Below are 22,117 nucleotides of genomic sequence, written 5' to 3' on the forward strand. Positions count from 1 at the left end.
TTATGGTTTATTAAGAGAAATTCTTTGTGAATTTTTTATTTCCTATATGATGTATATGTTGTAAGAAAAAAAACGGTATGGGTTGTAATGGGGCGGAGATGTCCCATCCCGTGGAAATCCCCAAGGAGGAATGAATGGGGGGATTTCTCCCCGTGGGGAATTTTGGGGAGGATATTCCCTGCTCATAGGAAGCGGGGACAAGGATCCCATTTCCCCACCCGCCCCACTTACATCCCTAGACCAATAATAATATAATTATTATAAAAAATATTTTGATGGAAAAGAATTTACGAGATAAATGAGATGATATGAACATCAAACTTTAAAATAATTAAACCATAAAAAAAATTGCCCTAAATAGTTTAATGGATAGAAGAATCAAAATCAAACTTTTTTATAAAATTGAAAAGCTAAAATTAATATTTTTATTTTTAGTGCTAAAAATGAACTTAGACGCATAATTTGGGGCCATTGGTTGCTTAATCCCAATTTTGAGAGAGAGAGAGCGATGGGGGATGGAATGGATGTGGAGATTGGGAGCAGTAGCGAATCCATGGTGGAGAAGGAGGAGGAGGTGGTGGTGGAGGTTAGGGGCTCTAGTTCAGTGGCACATGGTGATGGGTGGGAGCTCCTTGGGCTGGCTCGTCAGCTCGCCAGCCAAGGCAAGCCCTCGCTTGCTCTCCAAGCGGTGAGCTTTTTAAATGTTTTGATCTTTTTTTTTTTCCTTGAAATTTTTGTTTTTTTATGTTTATAGTTAGTGATGAAGTTTGATTAGGGAAATTTTGATGCTTTTTTAAGGTTGATTAAATGTTTGATTGTGTTTTTTGTTTTTTTTTTGTTTATTCCTTGTTTTTTGGTTTTTAGATTGAATTTTCATTAGTGAATGAGAATAGGTTGGTAGAGGTTTACAGTGCATTTTGTATGTTATGATGGTGTGAGAATGATAATGCATCTTCAAACTGAGAATTGTAGTTTGGTTTAAACTATTGCTTGAAAATGAACAAAATAGGGCTTGAATGTTTGCAATTTGTGTATTTGTTCTTGCTTTGTACTGGTCTTAAATCTTTGATGAATGTCAGATTTAAAATATAATATATATATATATATATATTGGAAATGTGAAAATTTTTGGTGTAAGCTAAGCTATTGTGTCCCTGTGTTGGTAAAAGTGAGATAGACAACTTTATGAGCTATGGAATAATAAGTAATGATGAATTCAATTATAATAATTATATACTATGAGGATCATAACGCTTACAAGTGCCAAGATGAGAACAAGATTTCCATGGAAAATCTAAAATTGGAAAACTAGTATGTGCAATCGGTTCTGATAATTGATGTGAACAAGAGTTGGAGATTCTACAACAACAATATAATAGTCATGAAGACAAGGTATCTCTACAAAAAAATAATAGCTAGTTCTTGAATCGTGACTTGAGAAATCTTAGAAACGTAAACCCCTAAGAATCTCAAAGTGTTTTCATAAGAGAATGAATATGAATACCCTTGTGTGTTGATATTCTACTTGAAGGTAATCCCTCAGCCTCCTTATTTTTTGTTCTCGTCCTTCTTCATTGAGTTTTCATCTCTTCTCAATTCTCATCTTGCTCACAACCATTACTAGAAAAACATGCACATATATGACTAAGTCCACTCCACACGGGGTCTAACTATGTGAACCCAATGCTATTAAAGTAGGAATGCTCAATGGTGGTTTATGGCTGATTGAATTTTAGTGTGAACTGTGAAGGACTGCATGGAGATTGCTACTACCAATGGTTCTTTGCCTAAAATGGAAAGATGGCTTTAAGAGTTGTAAGGCAAGTAGATTAGAATCAGAAGAAGCTTGATGTCAAAGATGCCTTTCCTTCTGACAAAGTAATTAGTTGCCATTGGTTTGGAATGGTTCTAGGCTCAAATGATTCACATTTAGACCTTTTTAGTTGAAAGAACCTGTGCATACCTTCATGACATTCAGCAGTTGATTTCCAAGGGTTTAAATCCTACTGAATTTCAGATAGCTTAAATTTGGATTTTTATTGCACTGCAATTTGATGTGATTGACATCACTTTTGTTGCTGCTGTCTTTTCTGATTTTCTCATTAATCCATTTGCTTTCAAATTTCTTCTATATGGGTTATTACTTGCCTATTTTTTTCGGCGTATTACAATTATTGAGGCCGGTTACATGAATCTTTCCTTTTCTCATTGTTCAATCAATAGCCAAAAGACTAGATAGATTAATAGCATACATATTATTACGTAAAATTTTTGTTAAACACTTTTTTGGTCTACTTCTACTTTTTTTGTGCAGATCACTACTTGAAACACTTTTATCTTCCTTGTAGGGGCATCTACTGGTCATCTTAGAACATGTTTCATACCATCTTAAACTATTCTCTCTTAACTTATCACAAATAGGCACTCCTCCTAATATATTTTAGATAAATTCACTCTTTACTCTGTTTTTCCCAATAACACCTAGCATCTATCTCAACATTCTCATCTCACCCATGCTCATATCTTGAGTATGTTGTTTCTTAACCGCCCAACATTCTGACATGTGCATCATAGCTGGCCTCTATAAAATTTACCTTTTAATTGAAAAGGTATTTTACCATTACGTAAAACTTCAGAGGCTTCTCACCATTTCATCCATCCTACTTTAATCCCAGTCATGATGTCTTTTACGAGTTCCTTGTCATCTTGGATCATGGAGTGTGTGTATTGAAAATTTCTACTTCTACCCATCTTAATATCATCCATCCAAATTCTCCCTCATTTCTTCTTATTTTATAACTGAAATTACATTTTGAATATTCCGTTTTTACCTTATTTAATTTGAAACCCTTAGCTTCTAAAGTATTTCTCTAGATCTTTAACTTTAAGTTGGCATCTCTTTTATTTTCATCAACTAAAATCACGCCATCAGCGAAAAGCGTACACCAAGGATCTTATCTTGAACATGCTTCATCAGCTTGTCCAAAACTAAAGCAAACTGGTAAGGACTTAATGCTGAGCCTTGATGTAGGTCCATGATAATAAGGAATTCCCTAGTCTCTCTCCATACAATTCTAATACTAGAGATAGAGTTATTTTACATAGTCTTCATTGGGTCTACATACATAGTGGTACTCTTTCTTTTCTAAAATCCCTCAAAAAGGCCTCCCTTGGTATCCCATCATAAGCCTTTTTTAGGTCAATAAAAATCATGTGCAAATCTTTTCCTTTTTTTTGGCCTTGTACTTTTCCATCAACTATTTAAATATGTAAATAGCTTCTATAGTTGACCACTTAAACATAAAACTGGATTAATTTAAAAAAACAGTAGTTTCACATTTCACTCGTTGCTCAATAACTCTCTTTCAAAACTTCAAAGTATGACTCTTAAAGTTTAATTCTGCGATAGTTATTGCAACATTGGATGCAACCTTTATTCTTATAGATCGGAACCAAAATACTCTTTCTACTTGCGTTGATATTTTGGTTTCTTGTCTATTTATCCTTGTGATTTGCCGAATATTGGCATTACTCTTCCTAAGAATATGATTTCACATTTAGACCTCTACAAATTTAGACCCATGCTATCAATATAAAAACTTCAATGGCGGAATAATTGCTTAGTTCATGAAGGTCCCTATAAGTTTTACTGATAAAGAAGGTGCTCTTCACCAGAGCATCGTGTGCATACAAGTAGAAACTGATATGAATGTCTGACCTACGAGTAATATTAGGCGCCAACTTTTTATCTGGAGTAGATCCTTATATCTTAACCCAAAGCATGCTCTCCCTTACACTTAATGGTGTCCATGTCCAAATCCCAAGACGTGTATAACTTGTCCATGTAGTGTATATATTCCTATTGCTATTAATTATCTAGATTATCAACCTGAGACCTTGCATGCCTTCATAGTTATGAAATCTGGGCCATCTCTTGCCAAGCAACATATCTTTCCGAATTAATATTGGGGAACAAATACTCGAATAGTCAGGGAACTATTAGTTGAAAATGGACCATTAACTGCTTTTAGTGTTCCAAATGGACATTATGAGGCATTAGTCATGCCTTTTGGTTTAAAAATGCCTCTCAAATATTCCAAAGGCGAATGGATCGGGTGTTCCAACCCATCCACAAATTCTGCGTTGTTTATATAGATGAAACTCTGATCTATTCTGATACTGAGAAAGAACATCAAGCTCATCTTAAGTTCTATCATTTAGAAAAAAAAAATGGAATATTATAAAGTGAAGCCAAGTCTGAACTATTCAAAACCAGAATTGATTTTTTGAGCCTCACATTAGATGAAAATGGGATAAAATTACAGCCGCACGTTGTAGAAAAAATAAAATTATCCCCAGATAAAAAACAGATAAACTACAGTTACAAAAATTTCTAGGCTGTCTGAACTACATTGAACAATTTATCTAAGATATAGTTAAGAGTCCCATTGAATGCGCTACTTGAAAAAGGTCAATCCTGGAATTGGGAAGAATTACATACAAACTGGTTAAAGAACTCAAAGCCCTTTGTACTAATCTCCCATGGCTACAACTACCCTAAGGATGAAGATGAATTTAATCCTAGACTCTGATGCATCTGAAGAATGTTGGGAGCTGTGTTAAAAACTAAAGGTGAAAAAAAATATGTAGACTACTGGTACTTTCAAAGCAGCTGAGAAAAATTATCATGGCAATGAAAAAAGAATTATTGGCAGTCAAGAATCGTATTCAAAAAGTTTTGGTCTTCCTTATTACCCAAAAAATTCAAACTGCTAATACGTAAGTCAATGCATTTATCTTTAATAAACTACCTACTACTCCAAGATATAAAAGACTTGATTTCCTCAATAACTCAATCTTTATGTCTAGATAGTTCATGCCCAAAAATGATATTCAGAAGCTTTTTTACGCCTATAACAATGACCATAACTCAATTTCCTCAGATACTTTTAACTTAGGTTCAGCTTTGTATGAGTAAATCAAAATCACATTTTGGAGTAAGACTTTTTGGCTGCCAGCTATCCTTTGTGCTATAAAAATGTATTGCCAAATTCAACACAATTGAATTCGAGTTTGTGACAGAGAAACTTAAATTGCACAAGTTGGTTGTCACTGACACATTAGCATATTACCATCCATGCAATATTTAGGCATTAGTGAATGACTAATTATTTGATTACCAATTCAAGATTTTCATTCTTTGAATCCAGGTGGTTCTGGCCATAAAATCAGTTGGTGGAGAACAAGCTGTTATGCAGATGCTGGGCCGTGCTCTGGGAACTCTACCAGAACAAACTCCGATCAAATGCCGCTGCTGATGAGCTCGCCTCCTTGTTTGCTGAATGTCTCATAGCGGAAGTCCACCCCGGAAAATCCAACCCATCACCATCAAATACAGTTTCTCCTTCCACACTTTTATCGAATTCTGCAGAGACATCCATACTTGGAACTAGTGGCCGGAAACAAATCATGCTTGATGCCTTCTCAGACGGAAGCAGTTTCATCTGTTTGCGTTGCGGGGGCCTCGTCAGTAATCTTAGGAAGGATGAGCATTTAACATATTGGTGTGGCTAGTTTGATTGTTTTAAATCATTTTCTTGATCTTTTGTTGAATCCTTTGTCGAACTATCTCATGTATAATCAACTGCATAGTTTTTAAGTTTGTCGTTTCCGAATTCTCAGTTTTCGAGATAATCTTGGAAATGTTTACAGGTTATGTTTTGCACGTTGCTCTTGCTCTACAAGGATTCATTGCTTCTTCCAAAGATGGCTCATACTTTAGTAACTTATGCTTTGCATATATTCAACAAAGTGGGTAATTACTAACCATGACCGCAAGTAAAAATTTTTGGTAAAACTGCCTTTCTTTTGTTCATTTTGTGAGAGGACAAGACGTAAAGGTAATAAGTTTGGTTTTCTAAAATAAAATTTAAATTGATCTTTTACCAATGGAAGTGTGTTTTGGTAATATGTAAGCAAATATGAATTTTTACAAGGATATCTTAACAATTATTCATTTTTACAAGCAACTTTCTGCCAAACATACCCCTCCAGGATTCCCAACAGTGTATGCGCAAATTATCATTGGAAATCTGCAAAACAGTACCCACAACCCTTCCTTATCAGTCAATTAAAAATAACTTCAATATCTTTGCCAAATCCTTGAAAAAAAAAAAACTCATTGTAATCATGCATTCTTCATTGGTTAACCTACCAACCAAAAAGTATTATATAATTAATCAAAATCAGTAGCTAATCAAAATAACCCTTCAAAAAAATTTACAAAAATATAAAGTTAGTCCAAACATCAAAATACCTAAACATCTGAAGGGCAAACAAGGGATTTTATCCAAAAGACAAGTAAACCAAATAAATACTTGAAAAAATTGCATGGGATGTTCCCCCAAGTCAAATACAAAAATGTGTGAAAACTTGCAACTGCAGCAGGTAATCTAAGGATCATGAAATACTTTCACATATACAGCAATTTCCCGGGACTATGTGCAAGCGAAAACTTGAAAATTCCTGTTCATTGTGTTCAGCTTTCAGCATGAAACTTTGACATCATATTACAATGGGTTTGTTTTCCAAGATACAGCACAATGACATCAAAGAGCAAATTGCTGAAGGGGCCAGGTAGCAGGGTATACATCATTTTCAACGTAACCGATAGATGTTAAGCAATGCATTGTCAAAATATGGCTAATGTTAGACGAGGCAGAGAAGTTCAAGAGATCGAATTGGCCTAGGCTGCTGGAAAATGGAGAAAAATAAAACATCATTTAAACATTTAGAACATTTGAGTCAAGACAAATAAGCCTAGTTCATCAAGATGACAGGAAGACTTCCATTCATCTATATATATAACGAAATAACAAATCATGACGGAATTTATTGTGAACAATGTATTTAAATGGTGAGAATTGTAAAGCACGTACTGAAAGGAATACGAAATGAAACCATTCAAATCTCATCATCACAATCAGAATTAGGAAATAGTCCATTTGTTAATTAACAAATGGACATAAAAACACACAAGGACGTGCTCCTAGTAAAATTAGTTAGACATTTTGAGTGAAAGATAGTGTATATGCATAAATAGTAAATGAACTATATCACTTGAAATATTTACCAGAAAAATATATCCACAACAATTGAGATGCACAAGCATTAGTTTGGGCTCCGATCACCATTTTTAAGGACCCATACGCCGCCATTCTTTGAATCACAGAGGTCTTTCATAACCTGCCACAATTCAATGCTTTTATCAGCTTATCCTATTAACACTTTAAAAACCCATCATATTTAACTAATGTAAATGGAACTGTAAGTACGAAGTTAGAAATGATATACAAAGCATAACTATCATCAGATCGTCTACAAAATTGCATAGTATTTAATAATGCTAGGTATATATATCACATGATATAAGGGGGCAAAAAAGGACCTGTAATATTACTTTCCACGGATGGACATTGACAAGAAGCTAATGAAAAGATTAGATATGCAATTTTGAATTTATAATAAATAAATATATCTATACAGGGTAAGGCCAGTCACATTTGGAGAAGAGTACAAGAGACACATAAAACCCTTGCCTCTTCAACAATCATAATCAAGACAAAAAAAAAACTGTGAAGGACAATAGATCCACACTACTGATCTTGATCTATGCATGCAAAAGATATAGTGATAAAATCACACATTATATAGACTAAGCGAAAAAAAAAGAAAGATAACTTTTAAGTGGTTTGGCCAATTTAATCTACATCACACAAAGAGAGTAAGAAAAGTATTTCACCAAGTTTTGAAAAAGAATACAAGACTCACAAAACCCTCGCCACCAAGCTTTTAACAATGAAGCTGGGCATGCATTGTAGTGAATAAATGCTTTTAAATAAGACAAAAATAAGATGAACACTTTAAGCTGGTTCACACAAAATTATGGGTACACAGGTGTAGCACTAAGCACCAATTATTTTGCATCTGTTGGCAAATAAAAGTTATAGACTTATAGTGCATGGATGTACACACACACAGAGACAAACTAAAAAAAGTAATTTGTTGTTCGATGACTAAACGATATGAATACAGCAAAATTTGGTCACTTTTGGCAAACAGACAAGAACTACAGTTAAATCAAATAACATTTATTTAAGGACAACAATGGTAATGCTCTCAAATTACAGTGGATCTAGAGCTTGAGAAACCCTAGATCCACTGCACCATAAAGGCCTCCAGCAAAAGTGATCTTAATGATTGGTTTAGTTCCTAGATCTTCATTTGACAAATGATACAAACAACAACAGCGCAATACCCCTTTAATTTTACCTGAAACCACCTGGACATTTTAAGAATGTTCATGACCACATTGGAGCTGTATATGATAAAGACCATCCTGGAAGAAGGCAATCGCATGTTTTGAATTAATGATATTTTCAGGACAAACCATACCATGGGCTTGAACACGCCACCTCATTAGGAAGAGGCCATAATCAAGTTAGAAAAGTGGATTTATCTCTGGCATCAGATCAGTTAGCTGACTAATTCACATTGGCATGGTATATGAACTATACATGTGACAGCAACCAAGTAAATAAAAAAGTATAGGGTCAAACTGAAGAAAAACATTTCCAGCTTTTCCACTAACCAGAAAATATTCATTTTCAGTGATATCCCTTTTGAGGCGAATCTGAGCAGCCTGCTGTACTTCCTGTTTTTTTAACTTTGCTTGAGGTTCCTTGTGGCAGAATAGTTCAATAACAACATCTCTGCTTGGAAGAATATCTCATGTCATTACCAAAAAGATAGTGACATTTGGCACTGAAAGAAATGCAATGTACTACTCATACCTTAATGGATCAATTGAAGAATTACCCATAGACTTTGCAACATATACCCCATGAATGTTAATTGCTACTTGATTTAGAACCACTTGGAGTTCAGAAAAAGATGCCTTGGCAGCATAAACTGCAGCATCAGAGACAGCCACATATCGACGATCGTCTTTTGGCTTAGCACGTAGGACTTTAGCAAGTTCCCTTAAGCCCTGAACTATCGCCTTTGGGCTGGGAGACAAATTGAGCAAGCTTCAGAATTGACTAAAGTCACAAGACACTAAGCAAGATGTCTCAAGAATAACAATATGCAGAGAAATTAACAAAACAATAATCTTTGTTCCAACAATATGAATTCAAGTATAAACATGTTTCGATTGAGACTCAGTGAAGAGAAATGAAAAAAAGTTTTCATTTGATAAATGGGGCAGGTAGAACATGAGAATTTTAATCCTTCCCTACTTAACCAAAAGTTATACAGAGCATGGATATAACAAATGAAATTAATATTGCATATGAACTAACAGTCAATCCAGTTTCCTCTAAAATAAAAAGGTAATGTTGCGGTTATATGTCTGAAGAAAGAGGAAAAGATAACAATCAAATTATATACCAAACTACCACAAATATAAATTAATTTAACCATACCACATGCCCTTATAAATGAAAGATGCCTAAAGAAACAAAAGTAATCAATACAGAGAATTTACAACAAAAACAGCTACCAAAAGAATCAAATATTTGTATATAAGAGAAGGTAAATTTCAAATTACCTTGAAACCTTCTGACTACGTAAAATTTGTTGAACAACTTTAGGAAGACATTCCCGGGTTTCAATTGACAGGGCATTTGTTCTAGTACTTGCTGAGACATCATTACTTCTATTTGCAACCCGTGATACTCCACCTGAAGAATCTAGAGAACTCTTAGTCATCAGAACTTTGTCTTTCCCAGCAGGAGCGGAAAGATCCAAGAAATGCATCTCACGACTTGACCAAGCACATTCTTGCTCCTTTATAATATTTGGAAATCTTTCAATAAAGGAACTATCAGGAGCATCTTTGAGTTTCCAATCATTTGTGGGACCTTTAACTGCTAATTGACTCATCATTTCTTTCAAATAGGAAACTTCACCAAATTTTGTTCCAGTGATTTTACTGGAGGGCACTACGTGATTCTTACTTAGCAGAAAGAGGAAATAGTCCCTAACACGAGCCTGCTCCTCCTTGAATAGCAAAGAACTTTTTGTAATCCACAATCCTTGAACCAAATCAGCATACTGCTGAATCACCTTTAAAACTTCATTTATTGATTCATTGGGAGCAAGATGCACAAGTGCATTAAATCGGTTAATCTGAGGGCCCTGCAAGTGCATGACATAGTTAAGAAAACATACCTGGATGTTTGGTAATGAAGATTGCAAAGAAGGTTGTGTGTGTGCATGCGCGTGTGATGAGGATGGTGGTTGTGGTGGTGCTGCTGATTGTGCGTGAAGATGATGTGGTGATTGGGTGTGTACATGATGGTGATGGTGGTGGCAGTGGTGGTGGCAGCGGTGGTGCCAGTGCACATGCGCATGTGTTTTTAGAGGATTATTGAAAGGGATGGTAACAGTTCATTAAAATAAATGTGGCAGTAAGTAAAACAATTACATTAAATACATTGCAGGGAAAATACTTATTAATCAAGTAGAATTTATTAAATCAACTAACATTCGCAAGTAGAATTCCAATACTTCGAATTATTAAATTATGACAGTGCACACTGCATGTACAAGATAATGTGTAAGTGGCCAGTACCTCACAAAACCATTTTTTGAGCCTTTCTTCCAGTGGCATCATAAGCAAATTCCTGTTGCATTGGTTGGCACAGAAAATAAATATTCTTGGTAAAAAGTACCATGGGTTCTCAATTAAAACAGTAAAATATTCAATAACAATAAAACAAAATAAAGAAAGAAACTTTTACCACATATCAAAGCGCATAATCAGTTACTATTCTTATTAGTACACTTGAGGACCACAGAAATTAGGGAAAACAAAGAAGACCACATATCTTATAAAATCTAATATGCTAGTATGAAAGTTAAATGTCAATTCACATTAAAAAAGGTGAGAGACATAAAAAGGATGCTTCTGTTTCCTGCTCCATACACAACATTTGGTCAATAAAGAACCAGCAACCCACAAATTGATGCCTTGATGCGGATCTTATTTAGGAATGGAAATTTTCATAGGTTTGATGGATGGATACAGGGTCTACCCAAACCCTAATAAGACTGATTAAGAACCCTTATTGGGGTTTGGGATGGTTTAGGATTTAAAATTAAAACCTGAGAAAATTTGGGACAAGTTTAGCATTTGTTCCTTTGGTACCGAAAATCCAAACCCATATATACTACAAGGTAACCAATATAAACTCGTGAAACCTAAAACACAAATAATATATTTATGCCTAGTGTCTACATATATATGTGTGTATATATATAGAATGCATCTAAAAATCTTTTGCTATATTACCTTAATTTAAACACTTGCCTTCTCCTAATTTTTATTTAAAATATTCAAACATGTAGAGAGTTTTTCATACTCAACTCAAACTAAGGAAAAAAAATTCTCTTCTTCTCACTGGGGGATTGAATCGTAGAATATTTCAATGTCTTCTTAAGTTTCTTTATATATATATATATTGCATAACTTTACCCTAAATATCTTCTTTCTTTTTTTTTTCAATATTTGCTTGAATTACTAATTAATTAAATGAGATTAGCTTATTTGTTTATCATTTATCTATTAAGAGATCATGTGGCTTCAAATTTCAACTAATTTTTTTTATTTTAAAATTCTACAAAAACTGTTGAAGCATTTAAAGGTTACCTAGTTCTTTAATGAAAATTAAAAAATATTTCGTAAATTATTTTCTCATATATACACCCTTACAAAAGTACATTTTTATATATATTCATAATAATTTTATTTACTTTCTAAATTGTCAAATGTAACATAATAAAAAAATTGATTGATTGTCAACCAAAAAAATTGGTTTGATTTTTGCCAAAACACAAAAGGTAGTGTCTTGTGATGGTATATACACAATATGTATTTTATAAGAATGTATACACAAATATGCACTTTATATGGGCACATATACAAAATTTCATTTATCGTTATTACTGAACATATAATGCTTTTCTTGTATGCTAGGAATTTTCATAGGCTTTGGGCTTGGAATTGTATTTTTCATGGGTACCCATGACATTGTCATCCCTAAGTCCAACAACTTAATGGAAAAAAGGCTCCACCTATCAAAAGTATTGTCACAATACTAAATGGAGGGAAGGAAGATTACAAAATCTTACCTTAGAAACAAAGAGACATAGAACCAAAGAATAAAAAAAGATTAAAAGAAGTACGTGAGAGTTCACAGTTTACTGATCCCACAAGCTGAAAAACACCCAAATGGACAAAGCTAATTGGAGCTTACAAGTGGCTCAAATTTGGTTAAGTTTTCTTACCACAAAAGCCCAGATTTTAAGAAACTCAAGCTATTGCAGTCTGATCTTCAGAAGCAATTATGAATATAATAAGTTGCAACAAGAAAGCAAAGGCAAATTTCACTCGAAAACAATAAACGGCACTTGGGTGCACTTTTTAACAAGAAAAAATTCCAAATGAGTGCACAATAAAACCAATTTATGCTTGAATTTTCATACTAACAACATTAAGATAATTAAGATAAGAGGACATAAAAATTGACCCAGAATATAAGAAATGAACAACTACACAAAAGGAAATAATGGAATGAAGACAAAGTGCAACTTCACTGTAAAAGGGATATATAACATATGCAATGAATGACAGTAATCATGCATTTGATTTTGTTATTCTGAAAGAAGATGCAAGTATCCAAAGTATATTTATTCACATGAACTGTCATACCTTCTTGACAGACCTTTTGTATTCTTGGAGTCTGATGATGTTACTGGACACAAGGAGTTGATATAGTCACACCTTTAGAAAACAATAAAAAGGTCTTGTTTAAGATTGCAAAGTTATACCAATTAATAATTTGAATTTCAGCTAGAAAAAGTGATAAACCATGCACAACATTGAAAATGGCTATCAAGTGATTATCCTACAGCACTCACGGTGACATCACAAATTGCATAGGATCATGCACTTCTGCAACCATCCTTTGCTGGTATGCGCCTGAGAATGGACTTCCCTTTGCATGGTAATCCAGGTAAACCCAATCCTGCAAATTTCATAAGATGGATCCAGACAAATTCCTTACAAGACAACATAAAGTGTGCGTTGAGTATGCCATATTGTATATCTTGTCTTTTCCCCTAAATACCCAGAATTTCAAATATGAGTAGGGAATGCTACAGCAAATGAAAACGATAGTCTTGCATTGTCAAAAGGAAACATACATTGAACAAAGTAATCAAAATCCTTCCCATCCATCAAGCCAAAAGGACATTCTTGCCACAAATTTGGTTGATGTGACTTGAATTGTCAGGTCAACCCAGCTTGTGGATCTTTGAAGATCTTGAAAATTTATTGGAAGCCCAATTGTAATCTTGAGTTGAATTAGGACCAGGGTTTAAGATCGATTAGAGCTTGTGCTTGAGTCCAATAAAAGCTAATCCGTGAACCTATTATGATTATATTTTCACATCACATGTATATATAGAATCCCTGTCTTATTTTGAGAGAGTTGACTGAGCAATGCTTTGAGTAGTTAGTGTAAGACTACTATTTATAATATTTCCAATTTGAGAGTATTAAGATGTGGCTACAAAATTATCCTGTATTTATAATCTCTCCCCAGAAAGTAGGGAAATATACTCCTCCACTACCCTTAATTTTTCCCCTGATTTGGAGGATTCCATGTAACTCTTTAAGTCTTCCATTTCTAGACTATTATCTTGCTTTTAATTTCATGGTCAACCCGATTGTTTGAGTTTGTTGCTTCAACTATTCCTGACAAATTTTCATATCATTTCATTTTCTTTATGTATATGCTCTAGATTGTCGGTCAATTTTAGTGAATTAAGATTTTGCATAAATTTATTTTCCTTGTATCTTTTACTGGAAATGATTATGGTACTCATTGTTTCATAGCTAGGCCATCATTTAGAGAGAGAATTTACACCTACAGAAACTTAGAGTTCCAATTTCTTAGCTATCAAGGGTCAAATTCATGAAAGTGGAATGCAATAACATGGAGTTACATGCATAAAAGTCTGACATTTATATGTTGATAATAAAGCCATTTTTGGTCCCGTATTTTGACCAAGTATTCATTACCATTCTTATACGTTAAACATGTTCATTTTCATTATGTATTTTTGTTTATTTTTTTATGCTGGCACTAATGTAGGAGCACAATGGCAAGATGGCATGGCATATGGTTCCATATCATCATAACTTCTCCAAAAAAAAATAAAATAAAATAAAATAAAACTTAAGCGCAGCTTTGGTCTGTGTACTTCGTCATATTGTTCATTTTGATCCTTGAGCATTTAAAATCTACAATTTGATCATTGTATTTTACCTTGTTCATTTTTGTTCTCATATTTTCAAAATGTTCAACATAGCCGATTTTCTTTCCCTAATTGACTTCAAATTTAGGACGGAAGTGGATATAGCCTACCAAGATGAGCAGATTTTCACATAACTATCTTATATGTTGTTTTAAAAACTAAAAGAAATATTTCAGATTGAGATAGTGAATAAAATAATCATAGATTTCGGATCGTATATTAAATGGCTGCCATATTAAACATTTTGAAAGTATGGGGATTAAAAGGAACAAAAAGCCAAAGTACAGGGAGCATCTTGAACATATTAAAGTGGATAAAAATGGGCATTGGGCCAAAGCCGCTAAGTGTAGGGATAAAAATGCAATTAAGACTTTAAGAAAAGGCAACGTAGCAAGATAACGCAGCCATAATTCCATTTCATCATTTTAAAAAGAATTTAAAAAATCAAAATTATTATTATTTGCCATGTGGCATATCGTTGCCACATCATCAAGTCCAAAAAATATTAAAAGAATTAAAAAATAATTTTTCATAATTCTCGTAGTTGATGGTAAGACAAAATGGGCCAATAAGAAGTGCCACATTGATGACTATAGAACAATTGTCCACCACATCAAAGTTGAGGACAAAAATAAAAAAAAAATTGCAAAGTATAGGGATGGAAATTAACAATGTTTAAAGTACAAATATAAAATGAACATTGGGGAAAACGTATATTGACCAAAAATGGTTTTAATCATTATATTTCCATCATCACTTGTTTGGTCGGATGTAAATAACAATGCATGATTTCTATTTTTAAGATTAGTCAGAGTTAAACAAATAGACCAGCACGAAAAATCCAAATATAAGCCCATGAACTTTAGCATTTGGCTGAAATTTTGCCATGCTATTTTAAAACAAAAACTAGTCAAGCCTAAATTCAACTAAAAGAAATGGAAAGTGCAAGAATCACCGAGGGCTTATCCCAACCCAAGGAGAAGTCAAAGCCTAATACCAGCCAAAAGTGATATATCCTTTCTAACTAACGCATGAGATAATAATTCCATATTAACAAGTTAAACAAAATTATGCTCACCTCAGTATTATCTACATTTTGGAGAGAATTATTTGAAGATGATGCCTTCTCCTGATAAGGAAAACAAAATGAAGTTTATAACATGAGTAACGTTCTGCATGCAAAAGGAGAAAACAGAAAACAAGAAAACAAAGGGGCAAAACCTCATCATCTGAAAGAAAAACATATCAACGCATCAATAGGTTGTAGTAAACAACAACATGATCAGATAATGGGGGGAAAAACCCATTTGAAGAAAAAATTTGTAAGGTCACCTATTCATATCAAGAACATTAGTGAGCACATCGGAAGAGTACCACACTAATAAAGAAAGAGAGAGTATCATTTGAAGTTGGGATTTTAAAATAATCAAACAAGAGAATCAATTACCGAAAGCCATAAAGGCTAATTTGACTGTAATACTCATATCCAATTGTCACAAAAGATCAATAAAATTGAGCAGATCCATATTATCTAGAGTGCATTGATAAAACTTTCATAATTTCCTCAGTATATGGTGGTACCTGTACAATTTTCTTCTTCTTCTGCAACCCATCACTGTTTGCATGTGCCATTGAAGGTCGAAACTGCACCACTCTATCAAGAGGATTCAAGTACAGCTGCAAGGCTTTAGAGCTTGTTACAATTATGTTTGATCATGACAGATCAGAGAAAGTTGGTAATAAATCATACCCTATTGGAATGTTTGTTTTAGCTTTCTTTTTCAGTTGATGAGTTAGTTTATGCTTACACATTCAAGTCGTTAGAAAAGAACAGCATCAGTTTTGATGCACAAACATCATGTGCACTATATTAACCCCGCCTGCCCATGGAAACACCATTTAACAAGTGGCACAGATATCCATTCATACATTTAAGCCTAAAGCTAAAGAGATTACCCCAAAATTTGGTGAAAAAAACATTATACTGACTTTAACATATGGATTAAAGCCACCAATGGCCCTAAAGTATGGGTACTTGTTCGTTTCAACCTCTAAACTATAAAAATGTTTATTTTAGCCCTCAAACTTAATGAAAATGTTCATTTCAGCAGCTCCATCTGTCAGGCTGTTAGTTAGGTGTTGAGGTGGCCATTAGAGATGATGTGGCAAATGACATGAATAGCCACATAGCATATTTTGCCACCTTAGCTGCCACATCACTAGTGAAAGATTATTTTTCTATTTAAAAAAAATTGTCATTGGTATGGCAAAATTTGCCACATCAACATCAAAAGGCATGCCTTACAGGGACTATGGATGGTGCTGGCATGGCAAAAGGCACACTTTGTCAGGTCATTACCATTTTTGTAGAAAACAACAATAATTTTAAATGCTAACATGGAAACTGAGGTGGTAAAATGTGCCACATCAATTGCCATGTCATAGCAAAATGGCCACCTCAGCACCTAACTAACAGCCCCAATAGACGAAGCGATCAAGACTAATATTTTCATCAAGTTTGGGCAAAAAATAAGCACTTTCAAAGTTTAGAGACCAAAACAAACAATGACACAAACTTTCACGGCCATCTGTGGCTTTATTAACCCTTAAAATATTTATTAATGAGTATTTACGCGTCCAATTAAATTAAACAACCCAATTCGCACGGGAATAATGTGATAAATGTTGTGTGTTTTAAGCAACCAACCAACCACCCATTGGTAGAAAAATTTGGTACTCAACTTTCAAATTTTAATGAGCTCCAAAAGTTTGGCCAAGCACACTACCAAGATTAAATTTTCAGTTCCACATTTTTACTCATGGTCCAAGTCGCTTAAATTCCAAGTTTGATCATTATTTGATGCAACATAACCTAAAAATTGAGCCTATCATTTCTAGAAAATCACACTTATGGTTTCTAGGAAATAATATGACACTTAAAAGAAGACAATCAACTTCAAAATAGCATAAAGCTAAAAAAAACTATATCATTCATTAAATTATCTCTTAGAAAAGATCAATGTCCTTTTTATAGAGATTAGTAAGTAAATTTTGAATACAGATAACGGGCTTAGATGAACTTCTAGACTTACTCAAAAACTCAACTTAAATAAGAATACCAATAAAAAAAATCTATCAAATTTTGCACGTCTGGTAGCCAAAATCTAAAATAACCAAACTACCCCTAATACTTAAATTCATGGAAACATATAGCTTTAACTCTTAAGCAAATTTTAAACGTATACCATGCTAACCAATATTATCAGCCCATACTTTATATCGATGTTAAACAATAGTATCAGCTCATATTTTGCATAATTATTAAATCATAAAATATCATTAATGTTAACATTACTTAATGATATGGTGTAGCTGTAAAATTAAATTTGAAAGAAAAAAGAAAAACTTAGAAAAAGGTCAACAAATTAATGAAAGAGCTTACCTTGTCTCCGACCAAAACGCCAACAGCATACTGAGTTGCGAAAGGTACCTCAGATGAAGATAGCGTCTAGCAAATATAAAAGCAATATATACGTTATCATGATGGTATCATAAATCATTATTTAAGAATTTGCGATAACTTTTCAAATATCAACCTTTACAAGATACAAAATATTGGTTTTCATTTAGAAATAAGACGGGAATTCAAACCAGTTGATTTTTCACCATACATTAATTGCATGGTAAAAGTGAGAAATGGCTAGACAAAATTCACAAGATATTATTCTGTAAACCATTCCACAAAATATATCTAGTAAACCATGCTTTCCAATGTATTTCAAAATTTTATAAAATCAGCCATAATAAAATTAACAATGCTTACCATTATGCAGGAGTAAGCTTTAGGCAGTATCATGATTACCAATTTAATGCCAGTATAAGGTTAAAAAGAAACTAAGTCAGTCACTGTTTTAGTATCAGCGAATTTAAATATTAGTTAAAATTAAAAAATTTAGAATTTCAGAAAATTATTAACTAATATCATGCTTTTGTTTTATCATGTAGGAAGTATAAGAGATCATAACGAGAGAAATTATCAGTTATCGTCCAATGCTTTCTATCTTTTAATATTTCTATAAGATTTGGTACTTTAATTATATTTTTTAAATATAAATGCCAACCAACCAAACAGGTACATATTGGGTTTTTAAACCAAAATTGAATTAAGTGTGCTATATAACAAAGGCAAAAAACAATTGTAGCTCAGTAAGAAAAGCTAGAGTTTGCAAACAAATATATGTATATATATATAAAATACATACATATATGGAACTTTACAAGGAAAGAGATAGAGAATAGAAAATTTGTTATAAAGTATCCTATCATTTGTGGGATGTTACCACCAATAAAAATCATTCGCCAAGTTTTAGTTTTATTTTTGTTTATCCTGATTCGGCATTAACAGAAGTTCATAGAATACCATGTCCTAATGCCCACTTGAACAGTGTGCAAACCAAGCTTCCTTGAGTAGGTAGGCCATGTATACCTTTATTACATTAAGAAACACATCAAGCAATTTATGTCCCATTTAGCAAGCAGGCTAGGTGCAAAGCATCAACATGCAATTCATGTGTATGGTCCATGCTCAAATGGAAGAAAAAGCAAAGATCAAAGAGTGCCTTGAGGTGATCATAGGCCTTTCTGAGTAATATCCATAGTATTAGAATATCATAGCTAGGAAAACAACTCCAAACATTCCATCACATAATCCAAACATTCCATCACAGAATCATCTAATTTGAAAGGTACTTACCACTTTCTTTTCAAACAATGGGTCTGCTGCATCTTCATCATAATTAACCCCAACATCCAAATTCAAATCAACCTCAAGTTTGGATTGTCTAGCATCAATTTTAACCTGCAAAAAGCAGTGCAAACTAAAGGCTATAGATCTATTAATCTTCCATGCTCAAACACAATAATATGAGTGTATGAGATGGTCTACTATAACATTGATTTGGTAAAAGATAAAACAATCCTCCAAATCATATAGACAATAAGTGATGAAAATCTCTCCACAAAAAAGCAGAAAATAGGATAAACAGCCATAGCCTCTCACATCAGATGGTGCCGAGGTTCAGTTTCATACCATGTTAAGGAGGAAAAAACATAGAATATATACCTTGCTTTTTTCATTTACTTCATAAGGTCGCCAGGAAGGTCTAAGTGGATATTGCATAACATATAGCTGCAAGAAAGAATAGCATCCATGAGGTGAACAGAACTAGCCATCAATTAGACTAGATAAATTTCTCTTACCTATGCATTCATGCACATATGAAAGAAACCAAACATTGAAGAACAAAAGGAACAATAGATTTAGAAGGAAAGAGCATCTAGGCGTAAAAAATCCTTAAAAAGGAAAAAAAAAACAAGGACGCAACAGGAACAAAGCCATCAAAGTGAATCACATAAAAGACTTTGGCTTTTCAGACCAATTTCTTCACATACTAGAGCATATTCATACACAAATGTCCACACATGAGATAGAGCTTTAAAATCTTAACTAAGACCACAGAAAATATATTCCTGATCATAACAAGACTTTAGAGTAGCTGAGTAGGAGAGGGGGAGAAACACATGTCTCTAACATTTTGCTGTAAAATTAATACAGATTAAAACTTATAACCATCAATGTCATCTTGGATGCAATTAAAGGTTAATTTGTATATCAAAGCTCACTTCCAAAACTTATATACAACAAAATATATGCTGCTTTACTTTTAAAACTGAACCATCGTTCAAATATGAAAAAATTGAAGATGCTAACAATGGCACATGACAAAATCAAATACAAGTACAAACATCCATCTTGCACAGCTTTTACCAAACATCATTCTAGAGTTGAACTAAAATCAACACTATGCATGTTATGCTAAACTGCAAGTCAGCCAATATGTTTGTGTAAGATAACTACTTTTGCATAAGTATACATCAAAATAACAGAACGTTGCTTGCATGAACTCAAAATCAAACTCGAGCAACTTATATAAACACACAAATAAACCTTTTGAGTGAGAAGATCGCTCATAGATGTAATGACTCCGGATCAATTCGGTTCTCATGCACAAATTCAGCAGTACACAATCAATTATCACCATAACGATGCAATTAGAGGAAACCTGAATAAAACTTAAATATAACGGCGCCAACATCAATAAAAGAAACAAAATTAGAAATTTTGGGCGAATTTTTCTCAATTTCGATTCTAGGGCACATTCAATAATTAAACAACATTACTGCCTACCCAAAGGATCAAAATATTGAATCAAAATCAAAGAAAATAGGCGAATGCCTCACCTTGGTCTGATCATCGAGAGAAGGATTCAAGAAGACATCAATCTCTTTAATTATACAGTCTTCTCCACCATCGATATCCATCAGGCTGATAGGGTCTTCATCCGAGAACCCATTAGAGGCTGGAGCGGGAACACCAGTAGGGACGGGGGCGGAGGCGGGGGCGGGGGCCGGGACTTCAAGCTTGGGTTTCCTCCTTGTTTAAGGGGATCCGAGGGGGAAGGGGAGCATCAATGGGTTCGGCCTTGACCTTGCCCTTAACTTTGGGCTGGAAACGAGAGACGCCACGCGAAGACGAAGGACGAGATTGCGAGAGACCGGAGTCGATGCCGAGAGCATCGTCGAAGAAGTCGAAGGGCTTCTCTTCGCCGGCGCCGTCCATCGCCGGCGATCTCGCAGGGGGTTTGGGCTTCTCCAAGCCTTCTTCGCTTAAACCCCAAAGTAGTGAATAAGAGAATGCACGCCCGACGAGAATAATGGATCCCAACTTCTAAACGGGTTTCACCCGTTAACCTGTTAACCAGTATGAATGCAAACCCGTTAATCTACACTGTTGGAGAATAATTCAAAGTTGTTAGATGATATTTTTATTTGTTACTTAGGGGGCTGTTTGAGTTCCGTAACTCATTTAGTAATGTAACTGGTTTCATGTAAAAAGCTGTTTGGTTTCTTTGTGAAATCGGTTTTACGTATAAACAGTTTTTGCGATAGTGTCTATTTCTTTGCGTTTCAATTACTAACAAATTTTTCATGTAAGTTGAAATCGCAGACAAACATTTGAGTTAAAATCACCATTCTTCACTCTCCAAATTATGCATTAAAAAGAAAATGAAAAACTTACATATAATCAATTGTTAATATAATTAAACTTATACTTATTTATATTTTATTAAATTTATTTTTATTTAAAATATACCAATTTGTATTTAATTTTTAATTAAAAAAATATTTTATATAAAAATTATAGAATTTTTATATATTTTTTTAATTTAATAAAATTATTATTAAGTTAATTAATTAATTAATTTACATTAGTGTTAAGAGTAGATGGGGAGAGTTAAATTAATTATTTAGAGTTAGTATTTAATTATTTAAGTTTCTTATTATTATTTGGCTTAGTTATTTGAGTTTCTAATTATTATTTTTAAATGTAATAAATACTTTATTAAATCATTTAATTTAATTTAAAAATTAAATTAAATTAAATTAAATTAAATTAAATTAATTATTATAGTTTAAATTATTTTTTTAAAATGCATTAAATAATTAATAATAATACAGTATATTGGGGTAATCTCACCCCCTCTACTTACATGGTAACCATATCTTCTAACTTACATCAAACCAAACAAATTAAAAGTAATGCAGCATTTTCAGTTACAGCAAACCAAACAGCAGTGATGTAAATAGAAATGCAGCATTTTCACTTACACTG

General features: G+C 33.5%; 1 protein-coding gene and 1 pseudogene across 3 annotated transcripts; one reads left to right on the forward strand and one right to left on the reverse strand.

Moving 5' to 3' along the window:
• The first annotated feature begins 403 nt into the window (after positions 1–403).
• Positions 404–5,694, forward strand: LOC120279365 (annotated as a pseudogene).
• A 201-nt stretch (positions 5,695–5,895) lies between these two features.
• On the reverse strand, positions 5,896–21,123 carry LOC120279090 (DNA-directed RNA polymerase III subunit RPC5). Of its 3 annotated transcripts, none has more exons than XM_039285948.1 (14): positions 20,686–21,123; positions 19,508–19,573; positions 19,139–19,243; positions 17,828–17,893; positions 15,967–16,062; positions 15,464–15,514; positions 12,985–13,091; positions 12,776–12,847; positions 10,637–10,688; positions 9,611–10,200; positions 8,853–9,068; positions 8,651–8,771; positions 7,133–7,245; positions 5,896–6,092 (listed from the first exon to the last, which is right to left on the reverse strand). In XM_039285948.1, the coding sequence occupies exons 1-13, from the start codon at positions 20,764–20,766 to the stop codon at positions 7,171–7,173; spliced, it is 1,698 nt and encodes a 565-aa protein (XP_039141882.1). In that variant the 5' UTR covers positions 20,767–21,123; the 3' UTR covers positions 5,896–6,092; positions 7,133–7,170. The 3 variants fall into 3 exon arrangements, with proteins under 3 accessions (XP_039141882.1, XP_039141884.1, XP_039141883.1); XM_039285950.1 differs by lacking the exon at positions 5,896–6,092 and adding an exon at positions 6,356–6,750; XM_039285949.1 differs by lacking the exon at positions 5,896–6,092 and adding an exon at positions 6,356–6,753.
• Between the last annotated feature and the right edge of the window lie 994 nt (positions 21,124–22,117).

The sequence above is a fragment of the Dioscorea cayenensis genome, chromosome 16, assembly GCF_009730915.1.
Source record: "Dioscorea cayenensis subsp. rotundata cultivar TDr96_F1 chromosome 16, TDr96_F1_v2_PseudoChromosome.rev07_lg8_w22 25.fasta, whole genome shotgun sequence".
NCBI classification, from domain to species: Eukaryota; Viridiplantae; Streptophyta; class Magnoliopsida; order Dioscoreales; family Dioscoreaceae; genus Dioscorea; species Dioscorea cayenensis.

Bases quoted from the DNA above. Each gene is read 5' to 3' on its own strand.
- LOC120279090 (XM_039285948.1), bottom strand. From the start codon at position 20,766: ATGGATATCGATGGTGGAGAAGACTGTATAATTAAAGAGATTGATGTC. The intron at 12,848-12,984 runs GTGAGTGCTGTA...TGTTTTCTAAAG, and splicing joins ATGCAATTTGTGATGTCACC to GTGTGACTATATCAACTCCT. The intron at 7,246-8,650 runs GTTAGTGGAAAA...GAATTGTGGCAG, and splicing joins CTGAAAATGAATATTTTCTG to GTTATGAAAGACCTCTGTGA.